This window comes from Hippopotamus amphibius, chromosome 7 (genome assembly GCF_030028045.1).
Source record: "Hippopotamus amphibius kiboko isolate mHipAmp2 chromosome 7, mHipAmp2.hap2, whole genome shotgun sequence".
In the NCBI taxonomy this organism is placed as follows: domain Eukaryota; kingdom Metazoa; phylum Chordata; class Mammalia; order Artiodactyla; family Hippopotamidae; genus Hippopotamus; species Hippopotamus amphibius.
Window position 1 is genome coordinate 15,992,623 of NC_080192.1, and position 18,921 is coordinate 16,011,543.

The following is an 18,921-nucleotide window of genomic DNA, read 5'->3' on the forward strand; positions in this document are numbered from 1 at the left end:
TTGTTTGAATAACAGTGTTGTAGTTAGGGACACAGACCGTGGAGCTCAACTGCCAGGTTCAAGTCCGACTTCCTTGCTGTATGACCCTGGGTAAGCAACTCAACCTCCTTGAGCCTCAATTTTCTTTAATCTGTACAATGAGAGCAGTAATAACAGCACCTCATGGGGTTTGTATGAGAATTAAGTGAATAAGGCACAGAGAATGTATACATGGTAAGCACTATGTAAGTCTTAGCCATTGTAATTTTTATATCATGCTTACCTCCCAGCAATGCTCTTTAGTTCCTTTCTGTTATCACTCTTTCTGTTTGATTCTTGGATCTCTTGGTGCATGGCCTTGGGAGCCAGGAGGACACTAATTCTAATCCTCCCCTTACAAGGGACTAAGTAAACTCTGCAACCCTGGGCAAATTATTTAACCTTATGGACCTCAATTTTCTTCCTATATTAAAAATATCTACCCCATGAGGTTATTATAAGGATTAGGAGAAATAACATAAGCTCCTTAAGAGCTGACTGTACCTTATTCACCACACTTAGGACGGTGTTTGGCACAGAAGACCAGACCAATGAGGAGAGAAGAGGAAGAGCAGAGAGGAGGGAGGGAAAGAAAGAAATGAATGAAGCACCAGCACTGTGCCTGGCTCACAGGGGCTCAAGAGTGTCAGTTCATCTACAGTTAATCTATCAAGTACTTGCTTGCATGGAGCCTTGAGCCAGGCTTCCTAGAAAGCAGGCAAAGAGATGCAGCATTCCTCAGAATATGAAGGAGGGGTTGATTTATATCTTAAGTAAACACTTATCAAGCACTGACTTGTGTGAGCCACTCTGGCAGATGCTTGGCACTGTGCTAAGCACAGAGAATAATGACCCAGGTGGAAATCTTGAGAAACAAAGTAAGATGCATCACGTAAACACGGAAAACAAGGATGGGAAGTGTGTGCACTTTAGGCCTGTGTGGGTAAGAACACCATGAGGCAAAGTTAAGACCATCAGAGTTCTACGTGAAAGGGAAACCACCAGCCCCTTTGTTACAACTGCATGTTTTTAACTGGTGTGGAGATGGCCTGGTTTAAGAAAGCACAACTAGCTTTGGTGCCGTAACAACCTCAGTTCAGACACTCTCGCTGTATGAACTAATGCACATGACAGAATCCCACGGAGCAGCAGTTTCACTAAATATCAATATAAGATGGGAATGGTCCTGCCAAGATCACAGGCTTATGAGTTCCTGTACTGAAAAGACTGAACACAGTGGCAGTGTTGTAGAAAATGTTTTCTTCTCCCATGCAGTCCTGGGAGAAGAGGCAGAAAGGGGCAATGGGGAGAAGGCAGGTCCTGGAAGCTACTAGGGGGACACAAGGAGAAGCAAGTGCTCGAAGCACCTTCTGTTTTTTGTTAAGCTTTTACAAAATGCCAAGGCCCTGTGCAGACCCCTTTATATGCATTAGTTCATGTTATCCTCACAGTACCCTATAAGGTAGGTACTATGCATGGCCCCACTTTGCGGACAAGCAAACTGAGGCTCAGAGAGGTCACATGACTTGCCGAATTTACACATCTAGCCCATGGCAAAGCCGGCCTGTGGGATTCCATAAGCCGGAAAGTTAATGATTGTATCAGTGATTGCAAACTGTAACATGCTATGCAATGGAAGGGGCTGTTATTTTAACACCCAAGGTTTTTATGCTTAACCTACTAGAAGGAAAATCACGTCTGTAAGTAAATAGGTATGAAGCCTTTGATGATGTGAGATGTCAAATTTGCCAAAGTAACTGGCAGGCGGGGGATATCTCCCTGGAGGTGGCGCCAGGTTGAACTCGGAAGCTCTGAGAACAATCTGAAATGAAAGGAACACATGGCATGAAGGTGCCCCCGCAGGAAGGAGCCCCCGTGGGTGTCCTCAGTCAGCAGCCTGCTGCCAAAGTCACATTGAAGTGCCCGTGACAGCCAGAAGCCCTCTGACACCCGTGACAGTGTGCTCCAGAGGACTGCAGCGAGAACAGCCATCTTCCCCAGGGTTGGGGTGACTCGACCTCTTGAACTTCATTGTGTAGTAGAGTAGGTGAGCTGGGATAGACATCTCTAAGGTCCTCCTTCTAACTCCAGATCTTAGGAGGCAAGGCAGCCTGGCTTTGAAATCAGAATAACCTGTGTTCAAATCCTCATTTGACATTTGGCCTGGACATGTTACCTAGGCTTTCTGCACCTCAGTTTCCTCTTCTGTAAGATGGGGAAAATAATGCCATAGGTTGGGTATGAGAATTAAATGAGTTAACATGCATAAGCATTTAGCACAGTGATTGGAAAAGATTATAAACGTTATTAATCTGCTACCCAATTTCCAAAAGGGAGTCACTTTATTAAAAAAAAACTAATAATTTTGAAAATAACTCAAGTCAGCCTGCCATCAATTACCAAAATAATTTCAGTGTAGTTTCCTCCTTCTCACCCGTCCTCCCTCTGTCTCTTTCTTCCTTCCTCCCTTGTCTCCTTTCCTTTCTTTCTCTCTTCATTCCCTTTTCCTTCATTCTTTCCTTCTCAAAAACAATCTATGTATCAATATATAGTCTCCAGGTACCATGTACAATCATATAGCTTTGGTGGTTTTTCCCCTTCTTTTTAAAGTACCTCTCAATACCAAGAAAAACTTTGAATAAAACACAGACCCACGGGGAATCCTTTTTTAAGGTTCCTCATCTCTCGGATCTCTCTGGACCCCTCTGCCCTGCACACTTTCCTGGCTGTGCTGGGGGCTCAGCGGGCCTATGTGCAAGGCTCATGCCTGGTGCGGGCGGGACCAGGACCAGGCCGGTAGCTCTCCCCGCTCCCAGCGCCTCCTCAGCGGTGCCCTGCAAGGTAGCCCAGGCGGAGAATGCCCTGCAGCCTGGGCACCGAGAGGAAACCCCAACGAAGCAGACAAATAATTCATTCTTCTAATCACAGCAAAGTTTTCAAACTTTAAAACGGAGCCTTGATTAGAAGAAAAGCTGTGTGTTTTTTTTTTTTTTTTCTAAAAGCCTGGCATTTCTGAAAAGGTCCCCTACCCAAACCACAGCAACCTCAAAAACTCTGCCCACTGAGTTGAAAATAAAAGTTCATGGAGACCAAAGGCCCTCTCATAACAACAGCTCAACGCTTTAGAAATCTTCTTTCCAATGCTTAAAAGTTTTAACATTTTAACTCAGGGCCTCAAGCGCTCTGGAATCTTCCCTCCTTGTAAACTTCCAGGGCTTTCTCAGCCAAAGTTGTTTATTTTTTATGATGTCTAATGATGCTTTATGGAGAAAGTATTTTGTTTTTGTAAAAGAAGTCATCAAGTAAAAGAAAAAAAAACTCCTAGAAACAGAAGTTTTAGCTTTTTAGTAGTCATATAAGGGTGATAAAAAATTAGTTGAGTTTCTTTTTGGTAGAACAAAGAACTTACAGAGGCACCCACATTCTTCTCCGACTCTAGATTTTTTTATCAGCAGTAGAACTGAACACCACAAAGAAAACATGGCAAAATGTTTAAAGTAATCAATCAATTCCATCATAAATACATTTGAGTTTATGCCATGAGCCCAATTCTGAAACTTTATAAAACCCCAACAACTCCATAGGAATTTCACCTACTCATGAGCATTTAGAAGCAGTACACAAATTATAAATACGTTACATGTATGAACACCCCAAATTTAGACTAATCATTCAGAAAAAGATGATGTGTAACTCAAATATCACTCGTGCTCATTTTTAAAAAATTAAAAATTCTGTAATTGTAACATTCGAAGAAATGCTTCCTTCTTCAAAAGTCTAACATTAGCTTGAAATGATTTCAGAGCAGTCACAGGAATCAAAACAAACATGTTGACAAGTTTCTCTACAAAATGCATTCGTGCCTCAAAAATTAGCTGCTGATGGTATAATTAGCAATCACTAATCACTTTTTAGATTATTCAAATGACAGTTCAAAATCTCATTCAGGAGTAGATCACTTGTGTTCACTGATAGTACATTTTCTCCAACATGATGGATTCAGGAGATCAATACTCATGAGGTAGTATTTCTCCCTTCCAATTAAATAAAAATCGGCTATATTCATCAACCTCACTTAGGCTGTGTCTAAACAACACTGACCTTTAGCGCAATTCAGTAGTCAGAAAACACGCAGGACTCTAAGCCCTAACTAACCTTCACTGGGTTTCAGCCTTTTCAAAGGCTTTTTTATTATCCCCTTGAATTCAAGCAAAACAATCACAACAATATAAACCCAACACATCCAGGTTCACCTGTCTGCTAATAATTACTGATTGCTTAGAGGCAAATTATGCTTTTATGTTTTACTGAGGACTAACCAATCACAAAAAGTGGAAACCATATACCTATTTTAAAGAATTTCTGCTCTGAAGATCAGATCTGACAACAGAAACCATGTAATCTACTGGCACAAGTAATCCAGTCCGCATTGCCTAAATTCGGATCCTATTCAACTGAAAACACAAGGGCTGGATATCATTCTTTTCTCCTTTTTTATGATCTTTCTCTCTCTCTTAAAGAAAGCTGTTAATATTTCGAAGTCTCAAAAACCACAATGTAGATAAAATCAAGTTATAAAGACAGAAACAACAAATGGACATTTTCTCCTCACATTAGAAAACTGTGCAAGGAAGGCAAAAGAACGAAACGAGTTTTCTGCTAAAATGAGTTTCAGAGAAAGGCTCACTTGACACTGGTTTCCCCTTTTTGAAAATCAAGTCTAAAATGGTTCAGTCTTTAAAACAGTGAAGCCTGCAAGTATGTGGGGGCAGCAGATGCAGAACGTGGACCATCACGTTCCGGAACTGGGAGGGCAGCAGGGGTTGTGCAGGCCTTCATCAGAGGCGTGCACCGCAGGTCTCCTCCGAGAGCTCCCCTGAACTCTCTTCCAGGATTCACATGCCAGTCAACAGGTGTTGCCTCTACAAAGACAAGTTTTCTACTTCCTTTAACAAACTGGAAAACACAAGGGTGAAACCATGGCAAACAGGAGCACATAAAATGCCTTGTTCGTGGGAAAGGTAGAGAAATGAAAATGACATGAATCCCTCGGTCTAAACCTTTTAGAAAAGAATGATTTATCTTGACATGAGAATTGACACTATTTCCACATAGTACAGAAAACATCTAGATATGCTGAAACAATCTAATTTTCTTTTGGGATTCTTATCCCCTTTCCCCAACTTGACACCTAGGATTTGGCACAGGAAGACCAGATAATTATTTTTAATAAAAATAAGATCAGCCACTCACTGAGCAATTTCTAGGAGCCAGGCTAAACTTAAAGTGCACAATCTCATTATATCCTCTTTTCGTTCATATTGAAGTACAGTTGACATACAATATTACATTAGTTTCAAGCATACAACACAGTGATCCGACAATCAACTACATTAGCACACAATCACCACAAGTCCAGTAACCATCTGTCACCACACAAAGTTATTACAGTATTATTGACTATATCCCTTATGCTGTTCTACATTACATCCCTGTGACTTACTTGTTTTATAACTGGAGCTTGTATTTCTTAATCCCCTTCATCTACTTCACCCAACAACCTTCCCCTCTCTATCACATCCTCTTAAGAACCCTAGAAGGTAAGGAGTGGATTTTTCACAAAGAAGGAAGTTGAGGCTTAGAGAAGTTAGGTCATTTGCCCTGGGTCACACAGCTAGCAAGTGACGGAGCTGGGATTTAAACCTTGATCTATCTGATGGCAAGGCCCATGTTCCTTGCATTAAATCACACCCGCATCTACCGCAAGTCATAGGTTAACACATATCTGTGAATGACTTCTAGCTGCAATATATGGTTTGTTAAACTACTGAAAGGCTACACATATAATCACAGTACTTAACGGCTCTGCCTCATTAGTTCATTCTGGCTGAGGTATGTCTGTATGTGAGCATGAATGAAGCCTAGACTTTCACAGACACAAAATGAATGGTAACTAAACTTCAGATGAACCCCCAAGAAGACTACAGTGCATTTCACATGTGTAGTAAAGAGATGTCCCTTTACGTCCCTATTTCTGCTAACAATAAACCAAAATTTTGTCTCCACAGTATAAAGGACTATCCTAACACTTTCTTACACGGAGAAAATAGCATGCTTTTGCTAAAATGATATGTGTTTCATTGGACATCCTTTCCAGCACAACCCTCTCCCCTGCTAAAACAAAAAAGAAGAGAAAGACAGTACAGCCTTGTGACTAAGTGTGGATCACTGCATGTTAGGGTGCTTACCCCTTCAAGGATATCCTTTATCTGCCTCTATTTTCCATTGCATAAAATGGAATGGACAATAATAGTACCCCTAACATATATTTTAAAATACAACTAAGAAGGAATTTCAAGTGCGTAGTATATGCCTGACACGTGAACGACATTTGACAAACATTGGCTTTTAAAATAAAAACAAAAAGCTAGGTTTATTACTTGCACTCTGTCTCAGGAAAGTTTGGCACACACCGTTAACATCAATCCTGCTTCCCATGCAGTTGAGGTATGTCTCACAGCCCAACTTCCAGAGCTCAGAAACTTTTTTGTTTTGAGCCTGTTGGTTTCCTCCTTTAACTGTGAATGATAACAGTTCCTTCATCACAGCATTACGTGAGCATCACCTAGACAATACATTTAAACTAAAATGCTTAGCAAAGTGAAGACATATAGTAAGCACTGAATATATATTCTTTACTACCCCGTTCACACTGCATACTCACAACAGCCCTATCAGACTGTTCCATCAATTCTGTAAGAAAATTGAAGCTCAGCAATATCTAGCTTCCAGACCAAAGGCACCCTGTGAAAGATAGCAACCTCTCCACTACCACGCTCTATCTTCATTAATCTAGATAGTGTTTTCGCTTCACAGTATGCATCACTTGCTGACATTATCTATTTTGTGTTTACCTGTTCGTCTGGCTAGAATTTATGCTCCAGAGGAGCAGAGATGGCATCTTTAAGCCCAGCATTTAGCAGAATGCAGGGCACATAGAAGACACATAGAATTCTTGAATGAATGGATGGATGAAACAAGCTAAAATTTGCTCAAAGTCTATACGCAACCATTATGATGCACTGCCTCCTACCACTGTCATCATTTAAAATCCTCTTCAAATCCAGAATCACCCTTCAGAGAGGGTTTTCTCTGGAGCTCAGAGACACACCATGCCTTGCTCCTCCACTCTCATCCATGCATTTCTCTTCTCACCAAGTGGGATTCGTCTGGCGGCCAGCGTCTTCACCAAGCCCTGCCAGGCTAGTGGTCTACCAGTGTCCAACTGAAGTGGGCGGGGTGGGGCAAGGCAACCGGCTTTCCCCACCCGGCCTCCAATCTAGCTCTGCCACCTCCAAGGTGGGACCCCATGCAAGTTCCAGACCCTCTTTCATCCTCAAAAGGGACAATGCAGAATTGCAGTCAGGCTTAAATGGTTAATGTGTGGAAAAGTGCCTGTTACGGGGCTGCCACATGGTGAGTACTCAACAAAAAAGAGCATCCTTTCCTCCAGGCCCCAAGGGGACTCTATTTTTTCTGTCCCTTGTAGCACTCACCACTCTCAATATGTCCATGCCTTCCCTCATCAAAACGTTTTAAAGTTCTTGACAGCAGGGACTGTGGCCTTATTCATCCCCAGGCTCTGCCACCCAACAGGTGCTCAGTGAGTGAGACTGAGTAAACCCCCTGATAAATTCACCCAAAGTGTTTTTTTTACTTTTACCTGACACCTCCAAATTATCTGTCTTTGAGTTATTCTCTCCCCTAACCTTGATAAAATTGCAAAGAGATCTCAAACAGAGTGGGGTGGCAGGGTTGGGATTGGGGGAGAAGCAACATCAGAGATTTCCCCCCACCCACACACCTTTTCCATCTTGCAGGGCCGTGGAGCCCTGGAGCCCCGGAGGGACAGCTGAAGAGTGTCCCAAGTAACCTGTACAGCAGGCAGGGCAGGCTCTCAGCGGCCTCTGCAAGTGGAGAGCTGACTGTCTGGAAGCCAACTTGCAATGCCACCATTTTATATCTTTTCAGCCTTTTTTTTTCCCCCACAGACACCAAGGCACAACACACACATCAACTGCACTTAACATTGCAATCTTGCAGTGTTGGAAATGGTAGAGAAACCCCATGCCTGATGCAGGTCACAATAATGCCTCTCTCGCGGAGCCCTTGTGAGGATCAGTGTGTGATAAACTATTTTATAAACCAAGCACCAGGCAGATTTCACAGACACAGGCATGTAAATGAGTTATAAACTTTCAGACAGATTATGGCAATCTTTACATCCAATCCATTCATTTACAGATGAGGCAACAGAGTCTGGGGAGAAGGGAAGGACTCCTCTGCTGAACATATCACCAGGAGGGGTGGCCAGGTGTGAGAAGGGCCTCACCTCTTCCTAAAAGCTTGAGCAATGGAGGTACAGTCTCAAAACAGTCTGGTTTTCTTCTGAATGGCAACATCTCACTACATGGGCCAGTGTGTCTTCTTATCCACCATATGTGAGGGTCTGTGATGCTGGCTTCATCACCCACAGGCATTTCAGTGTTTCCTAAATTGCCACTGGGCACAGCCCCATAAAATTTAATGCCTTAAGGAATGCACCTCAGGTGAAACTGAGAAAGGCAATTACAGGCCTTTTAAAAGGGGTTATCCAAGGTTCCTGACTCAATACCTCAAAATCCTAAATGACTTGTAAAAATATCTTAGTGTGTTATTGGTTTGGGGAGAGACTCACTAATTGTGCAGTGGATCGTAGTTCAGATAGTGGTAACCTGGTTTTTATAGTAAAGAGGGATACATCTAACTTGTCAGAGAATTCCAGTCTGTGAGCTGTCTACCCCTTCATTTTACAGGCAACTAGAATTAATCTTGGAAAGGCCAGAAGACTTCCCTTAAGTATCATTACAAGTGGCTGAGTCACATTTATAACCCCGAGCTCTTCCCGCTGTACAAGGGAGAGAAAACCGTGGGATCTCCTCTTCACTACCCGCCCCACCCCTCCAAGAGTTCTGACCAGGCGCCTCCTTCTCTTCCCTTTCCCGCCTTATCCTAACCCCTCACCCTTTCAGATCCAGTTTGAGAAGGGGGGCTGAGAAATTCATCTGGGGCGACCCACGGGTCGTGGGGAAGAAAGGCCAGAACCTTTCACGTTGGTGAGCCTGTGGCTCGTGGGGGATGGGGAGGGGGGCTGGACGAGAACCCGGAGGAGGAGGGGTGAGAGGGAGGGCTCGCAGGCGGGCTGAGAAAAGGTGTAGCTGCTGGAGAGAAATTAGAGACCTCGGCGCCTCTGGGAAGCAGGATGGTCCAGCTCTCACACAGCGGCGGGAGGCCCCGTGCAAACTCCTCTCTCCTCCTCGTACTCTGCCTTTTGTTGTCGGCCTCTGCCTCTGGCTCCTGCTCATGCCCTCCGGTCCCCTGCCCCCCTGAAGTCACCCCAACTGCACTCATAATATTTTGCTTTGCGCTGGGTCTGTTTTCCACCACCAACTTCCAGCAGTCTCCATGGCGACGCGCTGGGGCGGGGGGCGGGCGCAGCTATGGAAATCTCAGGGCCTAGCCGCCCGGCGGCCCCTGCAAACTTTTCCGGGTCTCCAGGTCCTACAGGCCGGGTGGGAAAGCGCGCTGTCCCGGGCGGCGGCACCGGGTCGCGAACGGGGCTCCCCGATTCCGGCCTGCACGCGGCATCTGTGCTGGCTAATGCTACGGCCTGGGGACCTGGGGACCACGCGGCTCTTGCTTGACCCTAATGCAAACCCAGGCGCCGGCAGTTGGCAGGTGTCGAGGGTGGGGCGAGCATGCCCCCTTTACCGACCACACACACACACACGTCCCGGGAGGGCGAGTCAATCTGATTTGGACGCGGGGGCAAAGTTCAGAGCTTCGACCCCTTGTTCCCCGAGCCCGCAGTCTCGGTCCCCGGGCCGGAGAAGGCAGCTCCTTTCCGAGGGCCGCGCCTGGGAGAGGCTGGAGGAGGCCCGGGGCCTCTTCCCACCCGGACGTTCTCTGCCCCATCAGCCCCACGCCAAAGTCACTTAATGTCCCCACCTGCGGGCCCATGGAGCCAGGTCGGGCCTTGTGCTGAGCCGGGAGCCTGTAGACCAGAGCGCCTTCCCGCCGTTGTGGCCCAGGCGGCTCAAATGCTGCTCTAGGGGAGCTCTGGCCGCTCTGGGTTTTGGAGGTCGGAGCGGAAAGTGGGTAGAGGTAGAAGTTTCCAGGTCAGGTCGTCAGTGCCCCTCTCTAAGGCGCCATCCCGTTTAACAAGAACCAACCCTCCTGTTGCGTAGGCGACCAACCTGGCCCCGGCCCCGGCCCCCTTAGCACGAGTTCTCCGTGGCCTAAAATTCTATCTACTTTCCCCAACCCCCCACCCCCCCCTCCCCGTTCTCGAATTTTCAGGTACCTTGAGTAACTGAGCAACGCTTGCCTGGGCAGGGCAGCCGGCCTTGGACCCACAGGCCACGCACACTCAGGCGCCGTCGGCGGCCCGCGTGGGGAGGGCGGGCCACACGCGGCTCGGCGCAGGCTTTGCGCGGCGCGGGCGGGGAGCCACGCAACTGCAAGTCGCGCGGCCGGACGGCGCGTCGAGCGCCCCACGCGCGCGCCTGCGGCCTCTGCCGTCTCGCGGAGCTCGGCCGCGCCGCGGGTCTCTTGGGAGAGGGTCTCTGCTTTGTGGAGCTCGGGCGGCGGGCTAGCCCTGGGCCCAGAGGCGCGCGCCGGCTCCCCGGCCTCCTCCGACGGGGCCATTGTCTTAGCCCCGCACTTGTTAAGTATTTGGGGAAAACTCGAGGAATATATTACCGGCTCCGTGCGCGGAACAAAGGGGCGCGTTGCCGCAGGTCATGCTGAAGTGGCCCCCAGGCGGACCACTAGAGCCCTGGCCCCTGCAAAACTGTCCTCCCGGGCTCGAGGCATGTTGCGGGGATTTTCCTTTTAAGAGTAGGGGACGGAGGCCTGGCCCGCCGGCCTCTCCGACCCCGGACGCTCCGGACTTCGCCCCAGCACTTGCTGCGAATCGATTGTTCCAGCCCTTTCGGAATGAAATAATAATAACAATAATATTCGTGGTTCTGCCCTAAGATTTGCGTGCAATCTGCCGTAAAAGGAGCAGAATCGAACTGCCCCAAGGAGCGCTGGTCCCAGCAAGCCGGGGAGCAAGGACCTTTACATAACAAGGGAAACTCCAAAGAAAAGCTAATTGGATTAAGTTCTCTGGAAGCGAGGTGAGGGAAGGTCCTGGACCGGACCGCGCCGAGACGCACTTCCCTTGTCGTCGGTTTTGCAAGCCCGAGTGAAAATGCCACCTGGTGCGCCTCGTGTCATTTCTTCACGCTGCCCTTTCCCAGAACTTTTTGAGTTCAGGATGGCGTTTTGGGATGTCTCAGATTCTCGAAAAGGGGAGGGGAGTGGATGGGAAAAAAGATTTCAGAACCCGTTGGGGGTGTCTGCTGTAAGTAACGACCAGGCGTCTCCACGACCACCAGCTAGAGGACAGAAAACAACGTTTCCACAACCCCGCAGCTCTCCCAGAACGCACCGAGAAGCTCCAGTCGTGTGGAGGGGGCTGCTAAAACTCCCAGTTGGGCCATAGCTGGTGTGGGGCGTGGAGACCCCAAGTCCCTACGTGGACACCTTGCAAATACTTGGCCGCAGACCATGCAGACATGGGTTTAATTTTGTTCAAAGATATTCACCTCTAAAGTTGAGGTGCTCAGGAGGTGCGTAGTAGCGCGCACACTTGGCATAGCAGTGTGGAGGGAGGGGCTCTTTTTACCGCCCCCGGAGAGGACCCCAGCAGGGCTGGCCGCGCACTCGCAGCCGGGCGCGCGGCCGGCCACCCCTCTCCGTGCCTTCGTTTGTCATTATATATAGTAAGGAGTTCTGCGGAGCTCAGCCTTCCCCCACTCCCAGGGGACCCACACCCACGGGGGGGGGGGCGCAGTGGAGAGGGACTTAGCTCTTGGGATCAGAGATAGACAATTACCCTGGAAAATCAAAGGTACCCTTGGCCACAGGGAGGTGGGCGTCTTGGCCACCAGGGCCCCAGCAGAAGCCAGGAGGGGTTGGAAATCTTTCCTCAAGAACGGAAGAAAGACCAACTGGGGCGATGCCTGGACGACCCCTACTCCCACCCCACATCTATTTCCATCCTGGTTCAGCTGGGGAAAACAATCGAGTGGTATTTGTTTATTTGCTCAGGAAAGAGACGCGCGTGTGTTAGGGGATGGCAGAGGCTGGAAGGCACTTGTTGCTCCGCGCTGCAAAGTCCAGCAGCGGGTGCTCCTAGGCATCCTCCCAAGCATCGCGTCAAGCTGCTGCCTCGGCCCAGGCTGCTTTCACTGCCCTGTTTCTGCTTCTCTCCAAGAAATTCCGAAGCTGTCACCAAGCCCGGATAGGAGTGCACTGGTTGGAATACTGCGGCTGGGGGAGGAGGTGAACTTCCGGAGAATTTCTTCCACCTGGAAAGGGCACAGGGAGCATAACTCTGACCTAGAAGTTTGGCGGCTCTTCAAAGATGCTAGAACTGGGAGGTGGCGAAGACTCTGCTGCAGGAAGAACCGAGACGCTGGGCTTTTTCGTTGTAAGAGATTCCTTGGCTTTCTTTCTCTGTTGTTACGGACGGCCGCGACCCCAAAACCTGACGCCCACAGCCAGCAGCCCCCAAAGTGCCAAGCAGTTTGCAGACCCAGACGCCAGGCCTCGCCAGCCGCGCAGCGTCCAGCCCACCCTTCAGCAGAGTTAAGAGTCCCCAAGCAGAGCGCATCGTCGGGTGCCCCTTCCGGGCAAGGAGGCTACATCCCGCCTCGGACGGCCCTGGACTCCCTCCTCCCGACCCGGCGCGTATTCCCCAGGACCACCGGGTTCGCCGCCGCCACTCCCTCCAGCTGCGCATCTGCACCAGTCGGAGCCTCTGTCCCCACCTCCCAGCCGCTGTGCGAAGCCGTCGCCCTCCCCCGCCTCTGGGGCGTTCCGCTCGGCTTCCTGGCCCTAGCCACCAGCTCCGGAGCGCACCGCTATTCCGGGGCCCCCAAACCGGGGGAGGAGCCGGGCCCGGGAGGGGGCGGTCGGCTCGCAAAGTTTCTGCAAGTGGCACCTCGAGCTCGCCGCGAGCCAGAGAATCTTTACGTAACTTTGTGTCCAGGGCAAGCGAAAGCGCACTCCTAAGCGCGCGCGCACACACACACACATTAACACACAGTCACACGCTTACACACACACACACACACACACACACACACACACACACTTCCACGCATCCGTTTACATACATCGCATATCGCATGGGATTGAAAACTTCTGCACGCTCCGTTATTTCCTGGGGTTCTACTGTCAAGTTGACCCTTCTGAACTTTTTGCGACTCTTTCTAAAGTTCCCCTTCTACCTCTTCTTTCCCTCCCAATGTCTCCCCCCAACCCCCACCAGTAGGACTAACCTGTGGAATCCATGTCGGGTTCCTCCAGTAACCCACAATGCATGCTCTTCCCATGGACAGCACAGGCGCCCCCCAAAAGTCCTGATGTTTGGGGATCCCCTGTGCTAGAGCTGCCTAGGGAGGAAGGGAGGAAGGAGGGGAGAAGGAGAGAGAGACGCAGAGAGCGCAAGAATGAAAGGAAAAAGAAGGAAAGGAAAAGGCAGAAAGAAAAGAGAAAGAAGAAAAGAGGGGGGAGAAAGAGAGAGAGAGAGAAGGGAGAGAGCTCGAAGAAGGGGGAGAGAGAAAGAGCCAGCGAGCGAGGGGACACTCAGTAATCCAGCCGGGCAAAGCCAAACCCGTCAAAATGTTTGCGGATGTTTCATGGGAAAAAGCATCATTTTATAGGAGCCCCGATGGGAGCAATGTCATTGATAGGCCAGCCGGCCTGATGAATGGCCGCTCGTCAGATGGGGCCGTGGCGAGGCGCACTGTGAAGCCCATTGTGGGCCTGTTTTGAATAAGAAAAGCCGCCTCCGAAAAGGGGGGCTCAGAGCGACGCAATCCCAGCCCTCCGACTTCCCCCTTCTATTATAGCATTAGCAACGTTTTTCTTATTTAAAGTTCCAGAGGCCTTCTCCAGCCTTCGCCCGGCACTCATTATAGACGAAATCAAAATTGGCTTAGATGTGGCCCCCTCCCCCCTGCCCACCCCTCCCCCGATCCGGCCAGGCGCGGCACAGGCATGGGGTGGGGGGGTGGGAGTGCAGGGGACTCCGAGGAGCCTGGGGAGTCGCCCACGCGGCCACGAGTGGGCCCCACTCCTTTCCCTCTCCTCTTGGCACCGCCCCCAAGTTTGGTCCCGGGTTAGATTTTTGAGTGCGAGCCCCGGGGATGAGGTAAGCCTTGACTCCCCTCCACGCAGATCCGTGGACACGCGTGGAGGAGTGGAGAGCGCTGAGAGGGGAGAGGGAGGGGAACTGCGGCCCTAGGACCCCGACCCCACCCCCTGGCTGGCGAGAAGGCCGCTTGGCAGGGAAGGTGTGAGGGGCTGACTCATCTCCAGAACTTTCTCTGTCTTCTTCTGGGTGTATCTGTCTCCTGCACCGTGTCTCTCTCCTCCCCCGTCTCTCTCTGCCTGCCTCCCCGTCTCCGTCTCACTCTGTCCTTCCCTCGTCCTCTGCGTCCCTCTGTGTCTCCGGTTTGGGCGGCCTGCGTTTCTGTCTAGCCCCTGCCCCCTCATCTCTTTGTCTCCCCCTAGGACGCTGCCCCTCTCTGTCTCTATCCCCCTTGGTCTCTCTGACACCCCCCGCAGCCCCCGCCTCTTCCCGTAACTGTCTGTCAGTCTGTCTGCGTCTCGGTCCTTCCTCCCTCCTTCCGCCCCCGCCCAGCCGCGAAGTTTGCGAGAAGCCCCGGCGTCCGAGTGGGGACGCGGTTTTCCCAGGGACCCCCCTCCTCGGCGGAGTGTAAAGTGCAGAAAGAGGGGGGCGAGGAGCTGGGGGGCTGGAAGTGGAAGTGGGGGGGCAGGCTGCGTCTCCGCGGGTCCCGATGAAGTGGCCGTTCGCGGGCCGGCCGCGCTGTGATTAGAATATGAATGGGGCTCGGCGGGCGGAAGAGAAAGGCGGATTACCCGGGTGCTTTGACCATGGACAGAGGCAGCGCCGGCCCGGCCGCGGAGGGGGCGGGGCGCGCGGGCCGGGTCCCCGACGCCGCGCGAGGGGGTCTCTAACTCGGGACCCCAATAGGGGCGCGGCTTCCGCGGCCCCTCCGAAAGCCCCCCGCTCTGCCCTCCCCAGGCTGGGCTAAGCGGGACAATGGTGGGGAGGAGGGGCGAGGGGCCAGCACGTGCCGAGTTAAGGTCACGGTGCGGGTGGAAGGAGGCGGCGCGAAATGCGGGCTGGACAGAGCCTAGGCTTAGCGTATTTCAGGGCACGGGGTTCGAATCCCGACTCGGTAAACGCCTTGATCTTTATGGGCCTCAATTTTCTTGTGTGTAAAATGGGGCAAAGGTGTCCCCTCTCAAAGTGTAGGGTAAGACTGAACGAGGTAGTGGATGTAGAAGGAGATGAGTATTTGCTGTTCTCTCTCCTTGGAACTCTCCTTACCATCTAGCACCTCCCAACACGTCCCCGCGTGTTCAGCTCCTTCCCACCGCCCTGGTCTCAGCTAAGCGTCGCCTCCTCGGAGTGTGAGGGGGCCCTCTCGTTTCGGCCAGTACCTGGTTCATTACCCGTTTGTTTCTGCAGGCACACTGTTCACAGCCGTTTACTTAGAGCCCAGAGCACCGCCAGACACATTCTTTCCGGCCGCGATGGTTTGTGAAGGGAAAGGGGGTGTGAAACCAACCGAAGGCGACGGTGGTGACCACCGCACGTGGTCGTGGTGTACGTGGTGGCAAAGACCACGGGACTCAGAGTCAGAAGACCTGAAAGGCCGGATCCTCCTTTTGCGCAGCCTCAGTTTCTCCCTCGACGAAATGGGGCGAATGATGAAAACCTCCATCAGCCGGCTGCAAGCGCCCACTGGGAGGTAGAAGACTTGGCTGGGAGCTTGACCAGGTGCATTACGGTGGTAGCCCGGAAAGTGTCCTCAGAGTGGAGAGCAGCGTGTCCTCAGAGTGGAGAGCCACCACCACCCATAGTGCTTCAGGTCCGGGGAAAATCCTTGAGGGATGCGGGACCGGGTGGTCTCCAGACGAGACTACTATTATGGGTGTTGCTATTATTCTTATTTTAATTATGATACACGCAAAATTGTGGCGGGGTGGGCCAGGGTCGCCAGGGAGGAGTAGGAGAAATAACTCATAGGTGAGCCGCGCAGGATGGGGTGTGTGTCCTGCACCGTTCAGGACGCAGGCTAGGCTGGGTGCGGACGGTCCCTGCCCTGCGCTAACCTGGGAGCGCACTGATTCTCAGGACAGTGCCGCAATCATTCATATGTGCTAGCATTATTCTAGGAGCTGAGGGTACAGCAGTGAACAAAATAGACTAAAAAAAATTATGCTCTCCCACAGTTTATGTTGGAGTGAAGTGAGATGGATAACATAAAATATATAGATTATTTAGGATGTCTGATGGTGAGTGCTATGTAGGGGGTGGGACATGAGGGAGGAGGGCTTCTTTGAGAAGGTAACATCTGAACTTTAAAAAAGTGCTATCTGCTGTTGGTGGGAATGTAAATTGGTGCAGCCACTATGGAGAACAGTATAGAGGTTCCTTATAAAACTAAAAATAGAGCTACCATATGATCCAGCAATCCTATTCCTGGGCATATGTCCAGAAAAGATGAAAACTCTAATTTGAAAAGATACATGCACCCCAGTGTTCATAGCAGCACTATTCACAATAGCCAAGACATGGAAACAAGCTAAATGTCCATTGACAGATGAATGGGTAAAGAAAATGTGGTACCTATATACAACAGAATATTACTCAGCCATACAAAAGAATGAAATAATGCCATTTGCAGCAACATGGATGGACCTAGAAATTATCATACTAAGTGAAGTAAGTCAGAGAAAGACAAATATCATGTCACTTATATGTGGAATCTAAAAAAAATGATACAAATGAACTTATTCACCAATCAGAAACAGAAACAGATTCACAGACATAGAAAACAAACATGATTACCAAAGGGGAAAGGGGAGGTGAGATAAATTAGGAGCTTGGGATTAAGAGATACACGCTGCTATATATACAATAAACAACGACCTACTGTATAGCACAGGAAACTATAGTCAATATCTTGTAATAACCTATTACACCTGAAACAAACAAAACGTAATAAACGTAATAAAACACACCAATGTAATAAATGTCAATAAAAAATGAAATAGTGCTATCTGGGGGCTGGTGACAAGGATGCATTCATCTGTGAAAATTCATCGAGCTCTGTACACTTACGATTTTATCCATTTTCCTGAATGTATTTCAAACTTCAATAAAATGTTTGCTTAGATTCAGGGCGAACAACATCATATGGCAATAACAGCTACCATTTACTCTTCATGTATCGACTGTGATAGGCACTTGCCATGCATTACCTCATTTAATCCTCACAATACAGCTAACATGTAAGTATTATTGTTGTCCCCACTTTTAGAGAGGAGGACACTGGGGTGCGATGCAGCACGCATGCCCTTAACAGGCACTGTGGACACAATGAATGGCCCAGCTCCTATCCTCCAAAACAAATACACTGGGGTGCATTAGAGAAAGTGTGGGTACTGTGGGAACCAAGGGTGAGGATGTGAAGCTGAACCCCAGAGGCTGGTGTCAAGGCAGCCCTCCTCCAGGAAGTGATGACCAAGCCAGGAACCAGATTCACCAAGCAGGGAGGTTGAGGGGTATTACAGACAGAGGAGCGTGTGAGGTATGTTTGGGGGCTGGAGGCTGGCATGGCTGCACACAGAACAGGAGGGAGGAGTAACAGGCCATTTCTTTGGGAGGTAGGAGAGGATCAGATAAGGAGGGTCATGTTAATCCCATCCTGGAAGAGATCTGAGCACACAGGACTACATTTGTATTTTGGAGATACCAGTGTGGCCACAGTGTGACACCAGGATGGGGATTGGTTGCTAGAGGCGGTGGTCACTGATGGAGGGGGAGGGATCCTGATGGCCTGCAATAGGGACATGGCAGTGGGGGCAGGAAGACGTGACTGGGTTCAGGACACACTGAGGAGGTCGCATCTATCAGCTTTGGTGTTGACTGGATGTGCCCAGTGAGGGGCAGGTGGAGTGATGTCCAGGTTTCCGACTTGGGCTATTGACATGATTCACAGAGATCATCCAATGCGGGAAGAGAAGATGGCAGGAGAAGGGAGGATTTGGCAGCAACGAAGAGGCAACTTGAAGTGCTTACAGAACTTCCCAGTAGCCCTGTACCAATGGCAGGCAGGCAGCCCCACGAAAAAGCATAAATTTAACACTGATGTACAGATCTGGGTGGCTGCTGAAGCGCTTGGAATGGATGAAGGAGCAGCACAGAAGAGCAAGGTGCAGGGTGGATCCCTCTCAGATCATCTGGAATGTTCTGCCCCCACTGCTGTCATCTCCATAGTGCCTTGCACTTCCCAAACCTAACACTCACCTTATTGTAATTGTTTACTTGTCTGATGTTCTAATTTCTCTACAGAACTTGCCACCATCTAAAATTGTTTTGTTTCCTTATTCATTGTATGCCTCTCCACTCCAGAACACAAGCCTTAGGAGGGCTGGAACATTGTCCCTCTTGCTCACTGCTGTCATCCCTGTCTCTGGACAGCATTTATTGATGGCTATGAATGGTCCATTCACTGGTCTGACTGGTAGCAGGTGACAATGACCCACAAGAACACAGGATGATGGATTTCCTTGTGCAGTGAAGTCACTGGACAGGAGTTTCATGCTTTACACAGCACTGAAACACTCCAATTCTAAGTAAAAGTCAGAGCCCTGCACAACTGATTCTAAAAATGAAATCTGAAAGAAGATACCTCCTCTAACAAAATC

The 18,921-nt window shown here is 49.8% G+C and overlaps 1 protein-coding gene across 1 annotated transcript in view; it reads right to left on the reverse strand.

Moving 5' to 3' along the window:
* The window catches only part of RFX4 (regulatory factor X4), a 159,446-nt gene extending 145,530 nt beyond the window's left edge, over positions 1-13,916 (reverse strand). Inside the window, exon 1 of the mRNA XM_057740545.1 lies at positions 13,452-13,916. Coding sequence (XP_057596528.1) covers positions 13,452-13,494 — 43 coding nt within the window. The 5' untranslated portion in view covers positions 13,495-13,916. The remainder of the gene's footprint in view (positions 1-13,451) is intronic.
* Between the last annotated feature and the right edge of the window lie 5,005 nt (positions 13,917-18,921).